Source organism: Periplaneta americana, chromosome 4 (genome assembly GCF_040183065.1).
Source record: "Periplaneta americana isolate PAMFEO1 chromosome 4, P.americana_PAMFEO1_priV1, whole genome shotgun sequence".
Classification (NCBI taxonomy): domain Eukaryota; kingdom Metazoa; phylum Arthropoda; class Insecta; order Blattodea; family Blattidae; genus Periplaneta; species Periplaneta americana.
Genome location: NC_091120.1, coordinates 98,338,528 through 98,362,953, shown reverse-complemented (window position 1 = coordinate 98,362,953; position 24,426 = coordinate 98,338,528). Strand labels below are relative to the sequence as shown.

The 24,426-nt window shown below is 35.0% G+C and overlaps 1 protein-coding gene across 1 annotated transcript in view; it reads right to left on the bottom strand.

Annotated features, from left to right (window-relative positions):
- Nucleotides 1–24,426, bottom strand: part of LOC138698939 (uncharacterized) — a 263,952-nt gene that overhangs the window by 18,987 nt on the left and 220,539 nt on the right. Inside the window, exons 11-12 of the mRNA XM_069825137.1 lie at nt 4,901–5,097; nt 3,236–3,335 (exon numbers count right to left, since the gene is read on the bottom strand). Of these exons, the coding sequence (XP_069681238.1) occupies nt 3,236–3,335; nt 4,901–5,097 (297 nt within the window). The remainder of the gene's footprint in view (nt 1–3,235; nt 3,336–4,900; nt 5,098–24,426) is intronic.

The following is a 24,426-nucleotide window of genomic DNA, read 5'->3' as shown; positions in this document are numbered from 1 at the left end:
TCTCACCCCTTCAGTTGATTTTAACTATTTTATCTACGTGTTTCCAATAGTGTTTAATTTAATGTGCATTCAATTTTATTCATGTTCTGATTGAATGAAAAAGCAATGTTGCAGTTATTGACTAATTACATATATTAATACTAATTATTAAATGCAACTGTTAATTAACCAATTGCAGTATCTTTTGCAAAATCTTTAATGTTTAAGTTGTCAATAATATTTCTGTACTATATACTATAAGACGTTAAAAGAATTTGCAATAGATTTGGAATCCTCTACTTTATAATCATTTGTTTTAATGAAAAAATATTTTCTTTCTTAGAATATCTACAAGTTTAACTTTAATAATATTCCGAATAGCTTTAATTGCATTATCTGAATTTTGTACTTTTCTATTCAAATGTATCCTATTTCCCTCTTTCATAATTGTTTATAAATTACACTGTACTTCTTGTAGTATTTAAGAACGTGAGGATCATTACATTGCAGTTCATTACATAGAGATTCTTCTTTTTAATACATGAGATTTTTAAGTCCCTGCATTATCTACATTTTTTTACTTTTGAATTTTTTCACAACATTGAGTGGAGAATATCCACTGAAGTGATTATGAAATTAAGTGAAAGATACAATACATTTACTCTTAATATCAGTAGTACCAATATCATATACGTTTTTCCAAGATTCATTTTGTAGACATAAATGTAAATAATCACTAGATACAGCATTTATGACTTCTTTTTAGTTTTTAAATTAATATTTTGAAATTGTTCAGTGACATTGGAAACACTTAGGATTTGTTTATCATGTTCAGAAAAGCCATTGATTATAGATTCTGTCGAATAGAAATTCAGCCTAATTTTGTGTACAAAACTTTTATCAATGGCTGTGCAACTTCAGCTTGTATGCGGTTTGGGAAAATTACGCTACGACTAAGGTTGTCAGTTTCAAGGAGTGAATTTAATTTACTTTTACGGAAAAACTCCGAGAGATAATCTATGTTTATGTCACTACAGAATAGCCACCTAAGTTTCAAGGAGTGAATTTAATTTACTTCTACGGAAAAACTCTGAGAGATAATCTATGTTTATATCACTACAGAATAGCCACCTATGCCCACCGACGCCCTCGAAATCGAGACGAATTGTGGAATCAAGTTGTTGACACCTGGGAAGATCTCGCCGGGGATCAGAACCTATTCCACAATCTCGTGACATCCATACCGGATTGACTTAGAGCTGTAATAGAAGTTGATGGCATGTGGACAAGATTTTAAGTTAACAGGTCTCTTTTTGTTTCTTATGATTATTGTCTGAAGAAGAATACTTTTAACTTCCAAGCAAGATTTTTTTGACGAGGTTCAGCCCACTTGTAAGACCCAGAAATTTGGCATAAATTATTCCATATTTTTCGACAAATTAGACAGTCGAGTAACTCTGAAGAAATTAATTACACCTCAATAAAAAAAAAAGTTTTACCTGGGATCGAACACGAGATGTTTCGGTTATATAGTGGAACCGACACGCTACTATATCAGCTACCGAGACAAAACAGTGACAGCAGCAGTCCAGAATGTAGATCCCATAGCAGGCGTTTGCCATTCTGTACAGAGAAGCAATGATATTTTGTGACTCGAGCTATGTTGTGAAATCGTGGTCTTAAATGGCTATCTTCTTCGTGATTCTTATTCTGGCCCTTGCCCTTATTGTGATCCTTGTAACAATTCTTGTTGTATATGTCATGGTATTTATCGTTACGTCGATATCGAGTGAACCGCGCTGTAGAACTTTAACTTCCGACGACCAAGAGTCGTCTCATTCCTTTTAAGGGTAACTGTACGTAGAACCAAGGACCCGGGTTCGATCCCCGGCGCCCACTATAAAGTTCTTACTATTAGCTACAGCGCATATGAGCATTTGGTTTCACGAGATAACTAATGATCTAGCATGCTGGCATGCTGTTGACGTGGACAGTGTTGATGTCGCATAAAATAAAATCTGTTCAAGTTATAAGAAAATAGTTCGAAAATTTGGCATTTATGTATATTGTTACCATGTCAACATTATCACTAGGGCTCGGAAGTTTATGCATTTGCATAGATTTTTATGGAGGGTATAATTATATGTTAACACATTACGTATCTACAAGAAATGCCAATTTTTGAGTTCTTTAAGCATGGTTTTATGCTGCATATAAGTAGACCTATATATTTTCGTCATTATTATAAATGCACAAGATTTTCAAATCTTTAAGATCAACACAGCATATTTATAAGATTTATAACACCATTCAAATACGTCCCAATAACCTCGTGTGACGTGGAAAGACGTTTATCACGATACGAAAGTATCTTCAGGAACAGCAGACGCGGTTTCTAAATGGAAAACCTCAACCACGCGTTGGTTTGTCAACTGCAACTCTTCGCTGATTTTTAAGTTCATATTCATTGCAATATGTACTGTTACGGATACGTAATTTCTTTTCATTTATTAGTGCATATTTATTTGCATATTTTGCACTTTTAAGGGCATAGGTTTATTTGCATGCACATTTTGCAGTTTTTCAGGGCATAAATTTCCGAGTCCTAATTATCACATATCTTTCATTCATTCATTCATACTGTTCTGCCCATACCAATCTATAATGTAACAGAAAACTCCTTTACATAACGCTGCTCTGGTATTATTTTTAAATATTATCATTATTATTAGGTAATAAGATATCTTTATTTATTATAATTATTGGGTTAATATATCATCATCATCATCATGTTCAGATAGTATCTGAGACTTTACTTTTCATTTGCAGGACGAAAGATTACTAAAATTCAAACTAAAAAAATTAACTTGTCTCCAAACATCCTGTGTAACACCACATACACTGAACTCAAGAAAATTTCTTGTGAGTGTGTAAAGAGAGTAACTTCAAAATTGTGAAAAATGAGTTATCTAGTTACAAAGACAGACCACTCTCTTCTGTATCAGTGTGTACAGAGGCATATCTCATATTGCAGATGGTTGCGGAGTAGTTTCATGTGTATTTCGAGGTAACTCATAATTTCGGCAATCTTCGTGTTCTTATCTTCCTTTGTACTAGAGAACTAATTTTTCACAATTTTGGAGTTACCTCTTTTTACAAACCCACCCGAGAATTCATGATGTAGAGGCAGGCTTATGTAAAATACATACCACATAAGTGTATAGCCATAGACTATGACTGATATTGGTAAACGTACCGAGATCGCTGTGATGGCGGCAAAGCATAGCGTTAAAGCTACAGATAAGAACGGACCAAGCAACATCATATGGAACGATTCCTCCAAAGCTTTAATATACCTGTAAAAATGGCGTATGGTATATTATCAAATATTTCAATCATTTTCATTCAATACAAAACTATTACGATTTTGTAATAAGAGCCTTATGCTGACGTCATAGTACAACAAAACTGAAAGCAATGATGATCAAGAAACAAATCAATTGTCACTGGCATAGGAAGGACACTGAAAATCACAAGTGAAATTGACAGAAAGACACTCTCTCAGAGTTTGCTACTTTCAACAAGTCTTCGATCTGTCAACAAATTTAGTATTGAGCACTCGTCGGTGAACTTTCCAAAATATACTAAGTTATTTCAGCACTAAAAATTAGGAAACATAATAATCTTAATTGCACAGCCTATGAACTTTCCGACAAGATACTAGGCTATGATAGTTCATATTCTATGTTATGTTTCTGTATAATTTATTTTTATATAACGTGAAATGTTCTTCGAAATGGGACAATAAAAGAAAAAGAGATGATATCACTGTTGTTTCCCTGGTAAGCATTCACGGTAAGTAATCCTGATCCATAAAAAATGTAGTTGAATCCAGTATAAAGAAGTAGGCCCATCTATTCTATATACTTGTGGTAATTCGATCCACAGACAATGTAGTTGAATCCAGTGCAAACAAGTAGGACTATGATATTTTATAAACTTGTAATTCGGATCCATAGAAAATGTAGTTGAATCCAGAACAAACAAGTAGGTCTATCTATTCTATATACGTGTGGTAATTCGATCCACAGATAATGTAGCTGAATCCAGTGCAAACAAGTAGGACTATGATATTCTATAAACTTGTAATTTGGATCCATAGGAAATGTAGGTGAATCCAGTACTAATAAGTAGGCCTATAATATTATATATACTTGTGGTAATTCGAATTCACAGACATTATAGTTGAATCCAGTACCTACAAGTAAGACTATGATATTCTATAATCTATACACTTGTGATTCAACGAATTCGCTTACTATATTTTTGTTATGAAATCTAGTTTCATCTTCTTGGTGCTAGAATAACTTTAAAATATTTTATGAACATGGAATTATTGTTGTTGAGAGCTTACTGTATATTAAGTCGTATAGATTGTTTTTACAATAAAAAGTGGCAGGGAATTAATAGAATCCTCATAATTGTGTGCAACATCTATGCTCTTCGTGATTGTCATTGTGAGCAAGGTTAGAATTGTATGAATGTTTGGTATTTGAAATAAAATTATGATATTTTATTTTCATTTCTGTCTTTATACTCCCTGCATTTATTAATCACCCCCAATTGTGTAAGAATAATATCACTTTCGTGACGTAGCACGCTTGACATCACTGTATTAACAGAAATTATCACTAGTTTTCTTGAATGTCAAGCGCATAAACATTTTACGTTAAAATAATTAAAAATGGAAATCGTTGGAGACCGGTTTAGAAAACAGCGTTATAATATCACAGTTAAATATTCTACTGTGGTTGCAAACAAAGTGGAATTATTTTATACTATGCAATTTGAAGTGAATAATAAGTATGACGTAATTTAAGACAGTTTTATGTGCTATTTCCCCCATAGTTTGAGCACTCACCTCAGAATTTGCTGGTGGTGTTTCGCACATTCGTTAAAGCTGTTCTTTAACTCTGAATAAGGCTTGTCTTGACTATGTCTCAGCTCCAACAGTGACAGCTGTAACTTTTCCAACTGAGTGCATCCAACAGCCACGACTACAGAATGCAGGCCTTGGATAGCGTATATAAAGACGGCGAAGATATAGCTTCCCAAAATCTGATAGAGAAAAAATAACAATAATTTAAGGAAATAGAGCACTACCATTAGCATTAATATTTATATATTGGTTCATACAAATGCAAACTACAGTAAAATATTTTATGCTAATGAGTGAATGTGGAAAGTTAGGTAATCATAATCTATTTTCCTTCTTCACTCTAAGAACTTTTAATAACGACAAACATTTCGGAATTGCACATAAGGGTGTGTGTATATCATATATACATATTCATTCATTCATAGCGTTCTGCCCAAGTGCAGGTTTTTCACTGCAAACCCAGCTTTCTTCAATCTTACCTAGTTTCTTCCTCCCTCTTTGTCTCCGCATATGATCCATATAATATCTTAATGTTGTCTATCATGTGATATCTTCTGCCCCTAACTTTTCTCCCGTTCATCATTCCTTTCAGTGCATCTTTTAGAAGGCAGGTTCTTCTCAGCCAGTGACCCAGCCAATTCCTTTTTCTCTTCCTGATTAATTCCAGCATCATTCTTTCTTCACTCATTCTTTACGACACAGCTTCATTTCTTATTCTATCTGTACACTTCACACGTTCCATTCTTTTCCATATCCACATTTCAAATGCTTCTATTCGCTTCTCTTCACATCGTCGTAAAGTCCACGTTTCTGCCCCATGCAATGCCACACTCCATACAAAGCACTTCACTAGTCTCTTCCTCAGTTCTTTTACCAGAGGTCTGCAGAAGACGCTTCTTTTTCTTTTAAAAGCTTCCTTGGCCATTGCTATCCTTCTTTTGACTTCCTGACAGCAGCTCATGTTACAACTTCTAGCACATACCAAGTATCTGAAGCTATCCACTTGCTCTACTGTCTCATTTAGAATTCTCAAGTTTACCTTCTTTATTTTTCTTCCTATGACCATGGTCTTCGTCTTCATCCCATATTACTCACAGCTGTCATTTAGCTTCAGTAGTATATCCCTTAGTATCATCTCCTCCTTCGCTAACACCACCATATCATCAGAGAATCTAATGCATTTCATTTTCTTCCTTCTACTATCACTTCTCCCTTGTTCTGAAAACAGTTCTTCACTAAATCCTCCATGTAGATGTTGAACAGAGTAGGTGATAAGGTACATCCTTGTCGTACCCCTCTTCCTATTTCACTTCCTTCTTCTCCTATCCTGACTGACTCGTTTCACGTAAAGATTACTGAACAGCCTCGTCTCTCTACAATCCACACCAAATTTCTTTAGGATCCCCATCAGTTTATTCCAATCTACTCTATCAAAAGTCTTTTGTAATTCCACAAATACTACATAGGCCTACACTCCTTTATTCTTCTCTAGATGTCTTTCGCCTATTGTTTCGTAGCAGTCCAATTGCATCTCTTATACCTTTTCCTTTCCTGAAGCCAAACTGCTCTTCTTTCAACTGTTCTTCCATCTGTGCGTGCGTGGATGTGTAATTTTTTAATTCAATTTTTTGTTTATGGTGTTAAAAGTTCTCCTAAATTTTCTGAATTCTTTGCCACATAATTTGAGTGTATATCAATATAGATTAATTATGTTGCTGGAATGTATTAATAAAGTTCCGGTTAGTCAGAATTGCAAAATTTACCTTAAATGCGATTTTCTGAGAGTTGTTCTTAAGCACTTGTCTTTTTTATAACTCACGAACCGTTAAAGCTAGAGGATTAAAATTTTGTTATACTGATATGGGTAAGATAGTATAGAAAAAAGTATACTATAATTATTGCCATATCTTAGAAATTAAGGAAATTACGTCATTGATGTCCATATAGTTTTCTATTATTTTTTAAATACAAAGTTCAGGTATTTATTGCATGCAAATTATCAGTTTAAATGTTGAGATAATACAGAGTGATTTATATAGGACTAACACATTTCTTTCTTTATTTATTTCAAAACGAATGATGCTAGCCACAATTTGTTATACCTCAAATATAGAATATCTTTGGGAGATTACTAACCTCTATAGCAAATGTTAAAAATTATTTATTTATTCGGCTGGAAATACACTTAATGACCAGTTTTTAACGTCAAATTAAGCAGGAGTTTTGATTTACTGTCACGAGATGCGCGGATTTTATTTTTTATTCTGTATACTTATTGTCATCAAAATTATTATTTAGAGATACAGTTGTTTCCAATTTGTTTACTAGTCCCAGTATTGTGTTTCCTTTGAGGGGGGGATTACGAACACCAAATTCTCTCTGGTATGCCCTTTGAGTAGCTGTAATTGCATTCGTAATCCAGTATTGCTTCACAAGGAAGAGCCGTAGGTCTACTGCATTTCAGTGATTAAAACAAAATGTCGAAAATAGCTGCATCAACATCTGGATACATCAGCCTCTTATATGTTATATTTTGCAACTCATCGCTACGAGAGACTGAAAGCACACGTAGAATGCTAATATCTACATCTCAAAGACCTTGCTTGTTTGAACATCGTGGATAATTTCCGTCGTTTTTAAACTTTTAGATATTTTAAACTTTAAATTTAAATATAGGCACACAATCTGTTATTAGTCGCACAACATTTATATATTATAACTCATTATTAATTATTATATATTGTATGTTGTTCTGACTTAGAGCCACACTTATACTCTCTTTAATGTTGTAATGCATACAAGTGTTCACTTAATGCATTGCTATCACATGTGTTCAATTTTGTTTGCTTTTATTGTGTCTATCACCTGAAGATGACTTTATACAAGTTGAAAATATTCGTGAAATATATAATTTAATGTGATTTGTGAAATATATGTTTTAATGTGATGTGACAGAATTCATTCTGTACTTATACACTTCGATAAGTTGCTGACTGAAACCATGTAACCTTCTCTATTAGGACTGTTAAGTTAGCCGTTACTATAAATTTAATATAACTTTGAAGTTGACTACATTAAGTGTTTTGTTTTTGCGAATTTTTTGTGTTTTGAATTTACTTGCAAAAGTTGGGAGTTTTAGATTTTTTAAATAATTTCAAATTTTAATGTTTTCCGCTTATTTTTTCTTAGCATTTTCATTTTTGATGCAAAAATCTGGGGTTTTTGAAACGTATTTTTCTCGAAAGGCCAGAATCAGTACTTGCAGATATTTACCGAATTACATAATTATCTTACCTGTAAAATTACCACCAAAATAAATGTTTTGGCGTTTAGTTCAAAAGGAAACCAGGCTTCATATACTATAATCCAAGTAGGACTCATGTATTGACGAATAAGATATTGAAACACGTGAAATACGATAATGCCTCTACACATGTTATACGAGAATGTTTGCATTCGCGACATCCAGCCAACCATAGTGCAGGAGCCCGTCTTGGGCTCTCGAGCTGGCAGCTCCGACCATGAAAACTCTTTAATCATGTTCATCAGCTTCTGTATTCCGCCCAAGTTAATGCTGAAACATTGAAAATAAATAGCGCTAAGTGAAGTGACCCACACTTTCTCATTGTTCATAAGTAAAAAAAAATGCTATTTTAAGTAAAGCTTTGCAGACTGAATTGTCCCCATGATAATTCTCACATGCAACCAGTCATCTTTTTACCTCACGAATCATGTTCCGGATATGAAATATGTTTAATTTATTGGTATATAAATAGAATAATTTAAAGTCCATGTGCGACTTGAATGCTGCTTGCATTGGAAGTGGAAGTAATATAACTGCACATTTTGAAGGAGGCAATGGAATACGTTAAAATGAAACGTATTATGAGTTTTATAATTAAAGTGCATGGTTAAGTACAAAACAACGCACCGCCGAAATCAACTTCTCAACCCTCCTCCGATGATAATGACCTCAGTGTCTTTATTTAATTATGTAAAACTTTATTTCCACGTCACTGATCTTCACACTCGCACATTTAAATTATTTGGTAATTCGGTAGAAAACGTTGTCAATATGACGGATATCAATAACATCATCAAGGATCAGCGATAGGTTAGGTTTTGTTTGTTCAGGCATTTGGTATGCCGTGCATACATGTGTGGTAGGCATACTAAAAGTCTGAACAAACCAAACTCAATCTGTCACTGATCTTCGATGATGTCTGCCATATTGACGAACTCTTCTGCGGAATTACCAATTATTATTTATTTGATAACTTTATGTGAAATTAAACAAAAACTATCCAAATAATGTATTAAACATATCATTCATTAGATAAAGTAGCATAAATTTTATGATTCTTGGAATCAGTTGAAAATTGCTTCGACTTGCCTTATTGTATGAACTGATATGACACAGATACGACACAGAAGATGTGTATTATGGCAGTTCGTAATATCGTTTCAAGTAAAGTAAGTGTCGTCTCTAAGCGTAATAATTCCAATAAAATCTGGATTCTGTATAAACTGGTTACACAGTCACTTACAAGAAAACACACGTGGATGAAACTTATGCGGCGATAGACATGGTATATACGCGCTGGGTGTGATCTGGACGTAATAACTGCTCTCTATGTTCTTAGAAGAGTCCAATGTGATACTCTAACCCAGTGGTTCCCAAAGTGGGATCGCGATCCCTAGGGGGTCGTGTAAAGAACTGAGAGGGGTTGCGGGATGATTTACAAAATAAAACAGAAGCGACCTTATTAGCACACATTTATGTTGTATTTAGAAACATAAACGACGTTGAACACAAAAATAAAATATGGTTCAGTATTTACAAACTGAAAAACAATTTGTGCTATAAATGTATGTGTTTTACAGAAGCAAAATCTGGACTTTATATTCGATACATCCACATTCATAGTTTCAATTTCATGGAAATTTCTCGTTTTTTGTTTTGATGGTAATCACAGATTAGAAACTTATTTTGCATAAATACGAGTTTGCAATTAATTCTATAAAAAATGTAGCGCTTCTTTTGCAAGCTCGAGATATTCTTGTATTCTTTTGATTATAAACTGAACTACGCTCTAAAATAAAACTATAGTATCAACATTCCAGCAGTAGGTACGCATTTAAACGGGTCTTTCTTTAATATATTTTTTTTAATTTCAGCAGTTGAACGCAACTATCTAAAAACGGATCCAGTATCGATAGTAATTGTTTTCAGTTTGTTATACCTGAAATCTTGATTTGCATAATATACGTCACTGTTCGTTAACAGAAAACCACAATTTAAGTCACACGGAGTTAGTGTGCACTCGAAGTTGGTTGCTTGAAGGTTGTCAGCCCACTTTGAGGTCTGTGGATATAGAAGGGAAGAATTGGATCGGTGTCGGTTAGAGTTCCCGGGTAGCTCAGTGGTAGAGCGTTGGTACGTTAAACCAAAGGTCCCGGGTTCGATACCCGGCTCCGGAACAATTTTTCCCTCGAAATTATTCAAATCAACTTTACAGGAAGTTATACCTGAAATCTTGATTTGCAAGATTAATCCAGTCTCTACCATCATATCCCACCTCCCTCAAATCCATTTTAATATTATCTTCCCACCTACGTCTCGGCCTCCCCAAAGGTCTTTTTCCCTACGGCCTCCCAACTAACACTGTATATGCATTTCTGGATTCGCCCATAAGGGCTACATGCCCTGCCCATCTCAAACGTCTGGATTTTATGTTCCTAATTATGTCCGGTGAAGAATAGAATGCGTGCAGCTCTGCGTTGTGTAACTTTCTCCATTCTCCTGTAACTTTATCCCGCTTAGCCCCAAATATTTTCCTAAGAACCTTATTCTCAAACACCCTTCATCTCTGTTCCTCTCTCAGAGTGAGAGTCCAAGTTTCACAACCATACAGAACAACCGGTAATATAACCGTTTTATAAATTCTAACTTTCAGATTTTTTGACAGAAGACTATATGACAAAAGCTTCTCAACCGAATAATAACACGCATTTCCCATATTTATTCTGTGTTTAATTTCCTCCCGAGTGTCATTTATATTTGTTACTGTTGCTCCAAGATATTTGAATTTTTCCACCTCTTCGAAAGATAAATCTCCAATTTTTATAGTTCCATTTCGTACAATATTCTGGTCACGAGACATAATCATATACATAGTCTTTTCGGGATTTACTTCCAAACCTATCGCTTTACTTGCTTTAACTAGAATTTCCGCGTTTTCCCTAATCGTTTGTGGATTTTCCCCTAGCATATTCACGTCATCAGCATAGACAAGAAGCTGATGTAACCCATTCAACTCCAAACCCTGTCTATTATCCTGAACTTTCCTAATGGCATATTCTAGAGCGAAGTTAAAAAGTAAAGGTGATAGTGCATCTCCCTGCTTTAGCCCGCAGTGAATTGGAAAAGGATCAGAAACTGGCGTATACGGACTCTGCTGTAAGTTTCACTAAGACACATTTTAATTAATCGAACTAGTTTCTTGGGAATACCAAATTCAATAAGAATATCATATAAAACTTCTCTCTTAACCGAGTCATACGCCTTTTTGAAATCTATGAATAACTCATGTACTGTACCCTTATACTCCCATTGTTTCTCCAATATCTGTCGAATACAAAAATCTGATTAATAGTCGATCTATTACGCCTAAAACCACACTGATGATCCCCAATAATTTCATCTACATATGGAGTTAATCTTCTCAAAAGGATATTCGACAAAATTTTATACGTCAACAAAAGTGATATTCCTCGAAAGTTACTACAGTTAGTCTTGTCGCCCTTCTTAAAAATAGGTACGATTATGGACTCCTTCCATTGTTCTGGTACAATTTCCTTTTCCCAAATTGCAAGTACAAGTTTATAGATTTCGCTAGATAATGCCCTTCCACCCTCTTATATTAGTTCTGCTGGAATTTGATCAATACCTGGAGACTTGTACTTTTTCAGATTTTCTATCGCAATTTCGACTTCAGAAAGTGTGGGTTCCGGTATGAATGGCTCAGCAGTTTGTATTTGAATTTCGTCCTGATCATTTCTATTTGGCCTATGTATATTTAGTAGTTGCCCAAAATAATTTTTCCATCTGCTCAGGATTGAATGAGAGCTATTCAAAACAAAAAGCCACCTTATTGTCTACTCCGCATGTGCACAAAAATGTCATTAGAACGCTGCTATGTGACTGGAGAAGAAGTTACAGAAAGTGTTCATAGGTTTCTCTGCATTCTCTAAACTCGAATTTCGCCATCTGTCAACAATAATATATAGGCACGATAATTCAATTTTCTGCTTTTTTTTTACGTACCAATATTGCAAATCAGAATATTTCATTTTATTATAGTAGCAGGTCTTAGAAACTTCGATAGTGTGTAGAGTTCATTGTATTTTAGAACAGCTTAGCTGCAACAAAATTATTAATTTTCAATTTTTAGTTTTATCAACGATGCCGAACGAAAAATGTGCTACTTAAGCAGTGGGTTGAAGGACACGCCACTTTAGCAACTGATGGTGTCTCAGTATTCTTATGTGAAGCAGAAAAACCACGAATAATAGTAAATTGCTTTTTTTATTTTAAGATTTTATATTTTGTTACTATCGTGGTTTTTATATGCATACGTGCATGCATATTTTCCCGTGTTTTTAGTGCACATGAATCCGCCCCCTACTAATCACATGGTTACTGCTCTGCAAATCTGAAACATTGTAAGATTGTTATTCATAATAATTTTTTTAATTTATATATCCTGTTAATGAGTTTAGCTAAGAAAATATAATAAACTTCTCATATGACGACAGTCATTTCGTTTCCAAAGCTACTTCTGTATTAAAATTAGCTTAAATGTACATGATTTTGTTACCAATAATACCATCTGATTTCAAGCTGGGATCTTTGACACATTTGTTTTCATGTGTGATAGTTATACATATATATTGGACATTCACGAGTAGAGGGACACAACTGAGGACTGACGAAAGATAAGTACACATGTAATTTATTCTCTATTTGGCTATAATAAATTAACAGCCGTACTATTTTTAAATGTGTAAATACTTACTTTTTCACTTATTTCTGGAAAGAAAGTTTAAAAAGTAAAGACAAAATAATAAACAAATTAATGAAGTCAAAAACTACCCAGCCAAATGCCTACATTAATCAATAAAAAACTTTACATTTTTAATTAATTCTAAAATACAACTACGATTAATAAAGTAACATACATTTACTTTACTTATCTCTCAATTCTAAAATCGAATTAAAAATTCATTTTACTTGCCGGTGTAGCAAACAAAATTAAAATTAAATTGACTCGAATATTAGTTTCTTAAATAAGCATATTTTCATACCAACATCTAAGCAACGATACATTCCTAGGCAATGTTCATTTTCGTGCAAATTTTGAAGTCAAAATCACAGCAGAATACCTCAGAAACATTTGCATCCAGACAACGTCGGCCATGCCGAAGGCTGGTCTCGAATATTCCATGACATAATTCATATCATCCAAATTCAGAATGATACCAACTACTATGGGAACGAATGTTGAGTAGAAACAGAAGAAAACAAACACTCTGTACGCAATGAAAGTAGGCGATCTTTTGACAGGATACAGAGGATGTGCGATTATCAAGAACATTCTAGTTAATTTAAAGAATCGGGGATCCGCACCGTCCTTTTCAGTATCCATGTTGTCCTTACAATTGAAAACAAGGCGAAGCGAATAACAGTTATCTTCTCAGTATCAACATCAACTGCATATTCTTATATATCCTTATTCCACAACAAAGTTGTTCACTAATTCATTTAAGTTTGACTTCAGTAGAAATTTATTCAAGGCAGAATCGTTGACGAGAAAATATAATTTGCATATATAACCACCAACTACCTCCGAATACTCTCACCAATAACGTATTGAATTTTATACTTTCTTTAGAACTCGCAACGATGACGTAATGATACAATCTTCCGAAGTGAAGTTTTCAAGAGCCATAAAAGAACATACATGTGAGAAATAAAGGCATCAGAACTGTAGGGTTCAAAACCAATAAATACACAAATAAAAGTATCCAGAAGAGTCAAGCTAAGACGAAACTTTGATGTTCGGCATGTGGATTCTAATTCTGTCCGAGACAAGGATATTCTTCCATTGTCAACGTGCTTACGTTTTCTTTGGTGGAATACGGCGCCTTACTGACCTCACATTAAGTGACTCCCACTGTGTGCCCGTCTAATGTAGATTGAAAAAAAAAATTCAAATATGGACTTAATAATACATCTACAGAACATTAGAAAACGGTTTGGAAATTTAAAGAATATAGAGAACTGTCGATATTCAAAGTTATCATTGCAGTTCATCATTTAAGTGTGCCATATGAATTAAAATTTTCCTTTACATATCGTGAAAACGTAACAAAGGCAGGAAGTAGAGCTCTCTCGAAACTGTGAACAAATGAAAAATTATATTTAAATTACGCTGCGGTCGCTGTCCTGCAGATGTCGTCCTGAAAAGTGTCTTGTAGAGAAAAATATTTCCCTTGTTGGAATAAATGCATCTCATATGTACGACGTCTTCGTAGCTAGATGCTTTAACGACTAACATAAGCTAACTCTGTTTCTCATGATCAATTATAAGGTCTATACCTGAGTTATATAGCCTATATTTTGCATCATTCTATCTTCATATTTAAATATTGAAACAAAAATATATGCCAATATATACTTCATTAAGGAGAAGGAAGACTGGATAAAAGACAAATGTAAACAAACAGAGGATCTAGAGAGAAAAGGAAGATATGATTTAATATATTGCGAAGTAATATCTTTGGACTTCACAAATAAGAATAGGAAATCCATGTGGTTGACAGAAGTCGAAATAGGACATGAAAAAGCAGACAAACCAGGAATACTGAACATATGGACGAAATATGTAGAAGAGTTATATGAGACAGGGAATCGTTCAGATGACTTAGCTATAAAAGATGTAGCAGCCGTATCACAAGAAAAAAAAAGAAGTTGAACCTAGTGTTTAGGGAAATGAAGAATGGAAAAGCAACAAGAGTTGAAATCCCCATTGAATTAGTGAAATGCTTGGGTGAAGACAAGAAGGAAATTCTATCATTACATACATAGCCTACATTACATACATACATACATACATACATACATACATACATACATACATACATACATACATACATACATACATACATACATACATACATACATACATACATACATACATACATACATACATACATACCTTGGCTTACAGAGGGAACACCAAAGAAGTGTTTGAAAAAGTTTTTAATTTACTGAAATGATTTGTATTCCTTTGATAGATCAAGGGCTTGTATTTTGCGCCACCAATTTTGCCCTAGATAAAAACTACACCCTTTTATTGCAACTGAAGGTCAAACAAGCCTTGCGGCCTTATGTATAGACTAGAGCGCTTTCAGAATAAGAAGGCATATAAGGCGGAGCTAGTTCAGGCCGGTCTATGTCGACTAGCCAGTGACAGTGAAGCGGTGTTGCTTAGTTAAATCGTCGCGAAGTCTCGCTGAAGCGTCGCGTATTAGTTTCTTTCTTGCGCGCACAATACTTGTGGCTAGGAATGAATTTTAAGCTATCGCATTCGATAGAGCTCCGAATTCTGAATCCAACAGTACAAGAATGGCAATTGTATGTCAACTGGTTCGCGTGTTATCGCTTTAAGACTAAACAGAGATATCCAACCTACAGCATAGAATATATTTTGCTCTGAATTCCGTCTCTGTAAACGAAGATAGAATCTGTTTATTTTCAAATTCAGATGTGGACTGTTTTCTCTTGTGTGATGCGTAACTTACCGTAACAATGTCTCTTGAAGGGATTGCAATTGGCTCTGGTGTTTCATCTGTTATACGCAAAGGGATAGTTCTACACTCACAGGCGAGGGGTATTGTATTTTTGTACATAATTTTTTTCAGTGCGTGTCAGTTCTTCACAAACAAAGAATCTGACTGCAGAGACGTGTGGTTTAGAAGTGCATACGTTATCTCGTATTCTCGGACAGGACAACGTGACAATTAAAATAGGTGGTATACTTGAATTTACCTCTCCTGGAAAATAACGCAGAACAAACGTGTTAATTATTTGTACAATTTTCAGAACCGTGTATTACTTCATCGTACGATATTTTAAATACATTAGTAGTATGTGTTAGCAGTGCCATTGTAATAGAACGTGGAAAGAAGAAGAAAGCTGAGAATAATCATACTGTAGATACGACTTTCACTTATACATGGTATAAGACGAAATATTGCATAAACATGAGATATTTGGATGATATTATAAACATAAACACTCCTGCCTCTTTTTCCATGAATTATACGAAGAGCATTAACAACATTTCCTTAAGAGCATTAGAAAACTTTATAAAATGAAGCACATTAACTACATTTCACTTTTAAAATAAATACAAGCATGCTAGGAACGAGGAGATTTTATAATTCCGAAACTCAATTTTTATTTTAAAAACCTTTCGTTATATACATATATTACACTTTATATGTTTTCTAATATACAATTTTATCTTCAATATATTAACGATATTATTGGATTACGGTTTTCATATTCGCTTCTATACAACTACCTTCACTCGTAGGTTTATATTGCCACAGGCCAGAGTGATAGAACATAGAATCCTGGACTTCTAGGTAGGTATAAGCTAGAGGATTAAATTAAATTAGATAGGCTTGATTTAATAAAGTAAAAGGAAGTAATCTTCAGTTTCAATATGAGTACTGAATTAGGCCTACATATGAACAGATATGCTTATATCCTTACAGCTGGATTCTTAGTCAGAATATGGAACACTGGCCCTCTAGATATGTAAAAATTATATGATAAAATAAAATTAGATAGACTTAGTTTATCATAGAAAAATAAAATAATCTAAAGTTCCAGTATGAGTACTGAATTATGTATGAACACACATTATGATTACGTTGCATTATAGCCAGATTCGTAACCAGAATGTAGAACCCTGGACCCCTAGGTACATGTATAAGCTAGAGAATTAAATTAAATTATATAGGCTTCATTTAACGGAGGAAAAATAAAATACTTTCCAACTTCAATACTAAATTACGTATCTACAGATTTGTTTTCGTTTTGTTATCGCTAGATTCTTAGGCTGCCCCTACAAACAAACTGTACCTTATCTTTCCTCTGGAGAAATAAACAATAATAAATTCAGCTTTGCTGTACAAGGAAGTCTGAGTAAGAATTAAAACATTCTTTCTCAGACATTAGCAAAGTAAATTTCTACATATCTGTCACTTTATTTCGCAAGTCATTGACTCCAAGAGCTACTGATCTATGAAGCTAAGAAGTAATAAAAATTGAGATGAGAATTACTTCAGTAAGAGTAATTATATTTAAACATTACACAAAATGAAGAAACAGGTCTCGACCCGCTCGCGCAGCGAGAGAGCTGCAACTGATATGTTCTGTCCTTATCTGTTGTCTCTGTCTTCCACGTCTCGTGCACCGTGCACTATGTGACAACGTCGAACTGTTGCTAGCACTCAATTGGCTTAGGCCATATGCCTTCTTATTCTGAAACCGCTATAGCTGCTTCAAAGTTTATAAAAGTCACGTTCAGTGAAAATGTTAAACGAAGTTACAATATGATGCAACATTTTTACATAGGCTTCTGTTGTCTTATTTGGCAATAGGAAGAATGCAAGTAACATGTAAACGTCATTCACTAGTGCATAGATAGTAAACAGTTGTGTATAAAACTTGGGGCAGCTCTTGAATGTGCCATCAACTCAACGTAAACTGTGTGCCCTCAACACAGAAAGGTTACGTTTGATGTAGTTGAAAAACGAATTATAAAGTTTTCACGATCATTTATCGTTAGGAAAGGCTCACCGTTGGCAACTATTTCCATTTGTTGCAGTATGTCATGTGTTTCTGTATAGCGCTTTCGGGGAGATTGGAGCGAATGCGTGCGTGTGCATTAGGTCTACGTATATTCCTTTTGAGGGTCGTATGTCAGTGTTAACGTTTCTATGTCACCTTGTTTCAAATCGACGTGTAAATGTTTTGATAGTTTACTACGTCGTCTGTAGTTACTTTTCTCTTTAACTTACTGCTAAGTTTTTGCCTGTTTATTTTATGTAAATCTGGCTTGACATGGTTGTGAATCTGAAAACCTTCTACTACCGAATTACTGTCACTTAATTTTATGTAACACTTACACCAGTTCAAGCAGCGGGCCCACCATTGGATTCCATCCTTGAATGCTTTATGGAAGCGAAATTTGTCACTATCAACCATAAGAACGGTTTTATTTTTCTCGCTGATCATCAGTTCCATTCTGCCGTGCTCACTGTTCACTATACTAAACAACAGCCGGCCTGTCTCCGGCTCTGACATTCCTCTTGGAAAGAGAAGAGAGAACGAGAGAGATAGATAGTGACCAGCATTGCCAAACTGTGGCGTTTTGAAGTTGTGAAAAGAACCTCGAAATTCCACTGTGAATGAAACTATTCTGCTAAATTTTAGCCTTAAAACACTCTGGTTCGGTTTAAAGTAATGTTTTTAATTCTATTGTAATTTGCTGTTACAAGACTTGAGTTCTGATATGCGAAGATGAATTCAATCGCAGTTTGCAATGCTGGGAGAGAGGCGGGCACTAGAGGTTAAAGTTGTCTGCTAGAACCAACCAGCTATGAGCGTCTGATGTACTTAGCGCAATGTTGCCACTTCTTTTTTAATGCGAAGCACTTGGCGAACGAGTCGTTAGTTCTTTATGTTATAGTACAGGCGAAGTAGTTGTGTTGTTTTGTGCTTGAGCGATTTACGGTGCCTGTAAACTTTATTATTGATATAGTAATATGGCCAGTGGTTCGACAGAATCGAAAAAGAAAACATCGGCTCTTTTAAGAGCCAAAGTCATGAATTTATGTATCCAGATTGCGTGAATCTTTTGAGAAGGAGCGAGACAATGGAGAACCTCTTCTCCCTGTTACGAAAGTGGTAGATAGAGTTTGTGACGCTTTGAAGGTGGGAAAAATAACCGTTAAAAGTGTGGCGTCTTTCCACTTGAGTATTAACAGATTGTAAGAAAAATAGAGTCTGTTTCACTTGATACACTTTCATTATAATGTTAATGATATTCCCATAGTCTGTGGTAATATACTGTAGGCTTATGTATAATTTACATACGTGTTCGCATTAGTTTTTATTCTGTTATAATTATTTAGCTGTGTACATTAACGAATGATGCGATCTACGTTTGTGTAAAATAATTTACATACGCGTTCGCAGTAGTTTTTTTTTTTTTTTTTTTTGTGATCTACGCTAGCTGTGTACATTAACGAAGGATGTGATCTAAGTTATGTGTAAAATGTAAAATGATTTATAGGCCTGCCTACGCGTTCGAATTAGTTTTTATTCCGCGGCACAAAATCGGCCGGCGAGCGCGTGACAGTTTTTGAATGAATAGACATTATTGTCTATACATATCGGCAACACTGTCTCCCTCGATCACGAGAAACTTCAGGGCCGGAGAACGACCAGCTGTACTGTAAACGACGACTGGATGTATACTGTTTTCGCTGTAAGAAAAATCCTAATGTAAACACAAGCACGTGGCTGTCATACCCGTGATTGGCTCACAGTCGAAACACTCACAAGACGCAGGAAAATATAGTCCGTATTTGGAAACTATCATGTTGTATTATTTGAAAATAAAAAATTGAATTATAGTTGTTAAATATGATGGATCATATAACTTCCCTCATATGTAAAACGACATGTAAAAGAAAATCTACTTTTATATTTTGTTATGTACTATGAACGCGGATGAATACAAACAATAATACCGAGGTAGTCTGTTCTTGTAACAAGCTGGCGTCACTTGAGCTCGTAATTATTCACGTAAGCACGTGGTACTGAAGTATGGCTCTGCATCCTCGGTGTGTTTGGTTATTAAACATAAGAGTAGAAACCCTGTCAAAAGCGGAGAAAAACAAATAGTCTTAAATGTATATAATAAGTTATGTGAGTTTTAATTAGAGTAATTATAAAGTAAATGTTTCCTAAGCAAACGAATGCATAGTAGTGAGGTTAGGCCTACTTGACGAGTAGCGGGAAATGTTTAACATGAACTCTCTTTCTAACTCGTTGGCGGGAACATGTACTGAGAATCTATGGCGCCAAACAGTGGCCCATGAAGCCTCACTTCAGTCATGTGCTATTGTTTATATTAGGATTTTTCTTACAGCGAAAAGATTATACATTTTAAGCCCTGACGTCACAGCGCTGAGGCGAAAGCAGGTGTAGCCAATTGTTGAGAACTCAATTTACCACAAGAATTAAACCTTATGAAATTCAATTTACTGCTCAAAGAAAGACGTGTTTAGTCAACTGTCTGAAGACAAGTCTGAACCTCATAAGCGATACTAACAATGCACCACTTATGAGGCAACTAGGCCAGGAGATAATAGGGTAGGTTGGCCAGTTCCTTTTCTCCTCCATTGCATACATCGCCGATTAGCCACATATTACACTTATCAGACTTCAGATGTATACAAATAATTGTTCTTCCTCTGACACATCAAGTGAGATGTACTGCCTGATAGATGTACAGTTTCCCTGGAAAAGGATGAGACGATTGAATATTCCTAAGTCTCAGATGTAAGACACTGCGCATGATCGGAGACCAGAGCACCGATACACAAGATAACGAATATTGAGTTACTTAAATTCAGGCTATTTGGTTTGTTACTAGCATCGTTCCGAAATTCAATTAAAAAACTGCAAAAAATATGATAATATTACGTAAATAAAAGATAAATATATACATAAATCGTGTAGTTAAATCGACAATGGACCTTCATGACTAGATCGACACTCCGCACAGAACGGAAAGCTTTCGTGCCGTTTCCATAGCTTAGACGATAAGACTTCTGCGTGTTGTGTAGAAGAGTGCGAGTTCGATTCTTAGTCTACACAACAATTTTTTCTTTGTCTAAATGACGTTGAAATAGCAAAGTCACGTTGAAATATAGTTTTACAAAGTCCTGAGATTAAGTGTTAATGATCGCAAACAATACAAAATTACAAGTTATAATATTATAAACGTTAACCTAATGAATGCATTTATACACACATATATACAATGTAAATGCATATATATTAAAAACTAACAATTAAAATGAAATTAAAAAAATATATAATAATAGACAAACTTTTACAAAGGTTTAGAGTCCTTAGGCTATGTCATTTGTTGAGTAATTATTACAATAATTTATTAATAGCTTTCCCATATGTGTAAGAAATGCACTCGCAAAAAACAATTTTTGTTAAAAGTATGGCTTTGGATTATTTCATTCTCACCCCTGCAGTTAATTTTAACTATTTTATCTACGTGTTTGCATTCAATTTTATTCATGTTATGATTGAATGTATAAGCACTGTTGCAGTTATTGACTAATTACATATATTAATAATTATTATTAAATACATCTGTTAAGTAACCAATTGCAGTATCTTTTGCAAAATCTTGAATGTTTAAGTTGTCAATAATATTTCTGTACTATATACTATAATACGTTAAAAGAATTTGCAATAGATTTGGGATCCTCTACTTTATAATCATTGGTTTTAATGAAAAAATATTTTCTTTCTTAGGATATCTACAAGTTTAAATTTAATAATATTACGAATAGGTTTAATTGCATTATCTGAATTTTGTACTTTTCTACTCAAATATATTCTATTTCCCTCTTTCATAATTTTTGACAAATTACACTGTACTTCTTGCAGTATTTAAGAACATGAAGATCATTACATTGCAACTCATTACATATAGATTCTTCTTTTTAATACATGAGATTTTGAAGTCCCTGCGTTATCTACATGTTTTAGCTTTTGAATTTTTTCACAACATTGAATGGAGAACATCCACTGAAGTGATTATGAAATTAAGTGAAAAATTCAATATATTTACTCTTAATATCAGTAGTACCAGTATCATATATGTTTTTCCAAGATTCATTTTGTAGACATAAATGTAAATAATCACTAGATACAGCAATTACGATCCTTTCTTAGTTTTTAAATTAATATTTTGAAATTGTTCAGTGACATTGGAAACACATAGGATTTGTTTATCATGGTCAGACAAGCCATTGATCATAGGTTCTGTCGAATAGGAATTCAGTCTAATTCTGTGTACAAAACGTTTATCAATGGCTGTGTTACTTCAGCTTGTATGCTATGGGAAAATGACCCTACGAATAAGGTTTCCAGTTTCAAGGAGTGAATTTAATTTACTTTTACGGAAAAGTTCCGAGAGATAATCTATGTTTATGTCACTACAGATCACAAATTCCATATGAGATTTCTAAAGTCTTTTCTTTACAAATTCAATGTTGGCTATAAATATTAATAAATAATGTAAGAAATATGAATGATTGTAGTTATAAGTCTGATTTACATTATTAAAAGCAAGAAGTTACATTCCTCGGCAAGATTCGAACTTTCGATGTTTGGTTTTGTCGTCCAACGCACAACCACGGACCTATTCAATGCTTATGTTAATAACATACAATTTAGCTGTAGCAATGTGGTGTCATAACTTGGGGTTTGTTTATTTAATGTAATTAGATTTAATTTGATTAGTTTCGCAACAATTGGACTTCCTGTTATATCCTGTTATTTAGATATTTAATTTAGGGTTGATTTATTAACTCTTACTATGCAAGATGCCTCTTATTTCAATAATTCTATATCATGTTAAATAGTCATTGTCTACACTAAAGTATTATCGTCATCTCTCATTTCTCATCGTAATGGCGAACCGACGTGACATGAGACAGCGAGTTATAGCTCTAGTTGAGGCTGGATATGGGGCTAGATCTGCTGGCCGTTTGGTCGGTGTTCCTGGAAGTACAGCCGCGAGATGGGTTAATCGTTACCAAAATTTAGGGGAGGTCGAAAATCGCCCTATTCCTGGGCGTCCGCGGATTTGTTCATTGGAAGAGGATGCTCTTTTATTCGAGACAGTTCGACAGGACCCCTTTCTGACTGCTAACGAAATAAGAGCAGCATCTAACTTTCCCGGCTCTTCACAGACTGTGATCAGCAGGTTGAGGATCCGCGGTATTAGGAGCCGGAGGGCTGCGCAAATGGAAATATTGGGGGAAGCACAAGCTGTCGACCGTCTTGCCTTCGCTACCAATCGAGTGGATTTCGATTGGAGAAATGTAATTTTCTCCGACGAAACAACCATCTCGAGTGATTACGAAGGTCCTGTCCGTGTCTATCGTGAGGATGGTCTCCGACATGATCAGCGCTATGTGCACCGACGTGAAAGATCGGGGCGCTTTAGCATATCGTGTTGGGAGTGGATGTCTTACGATGGACCTGGCGTTATAGAACGCATCGATGGCCGGTTTAATGCGGAAACTTACGAGCACATTCTGGAAAATATATTCCTTCCCTCCGCCCGAGAACGTTTTCCCGAAGGAACATTGCTGTTCCAGCAGGATAACCATCCCGTGCACTATGCTGCAAGCATTCAAAGATGGTTTCAAAGGAGACCCGAGATCGAAATCATTAATTGGCCTCCGAAGTCACCTGATTTGAATGTCATCGAAAATTTATGGGCGGAATTGAAAAAGAGAAAGATAGCCACCTATGCCCACCGACGCCCTCGAAATCGAGACGAATTGTGGGATCAAGTTGTTGACACCTGGGAAGATCTCGCCGGGGATCAGAACTTATTCCACAATCTCGTGACATCCATGCCGGATCGACTTAGAGCTGTAATAGAAGCTGATGGCATGTGGACAAGATTTTAAGTTAACAGGTCTCTTTTTGTTTCTTATGATTTTTGTTTGAGGAAGAATACTTTTAACTTCCAAGTAAGATTTATTTTTTTTGACGAGGTTCAGCCCACTTGTAAGACCCAGAAATTGGGCATAAATTATTCCATATTTTTCGACAAATTAGACAGTCGAGGAACTCTGAACAAATTAATTACACCTCAATAAAAAAAAGGTTTACCTGGGATCGAACACGAGACGTTTCGGTTATACAATGGAACCGGCACGCTACTATATGAGCTACCGAGACAAGACAGTGATAGCAGCAGTCCAGAATGTAGATCCCTTAGCAGACATTTGCCATTCGGTACAGTGAAGCAATGATATTTTGTGACTCGAGCTATGTTGTGAAATCCTGGCCTTAAATGGCAGTCTTCTTCGTGATCCTTATTCTGGTCCTTGTCCTTGTTGTGGTCCTTGTAACAATTCTTGTACTATCTGTCATGTTATGTATCCCTACGTCGATATCGAGTGAACCGCGCTGTAGAACTTTAACTTCCGACGACCAAGAATCGTCTCATTCTTTTTCAGGGTAACTGTACATATCAGCCAGAACCTCAGTAAGAGGCATACAGAGAAAGATAAACAACTTAATATGGGTTCAA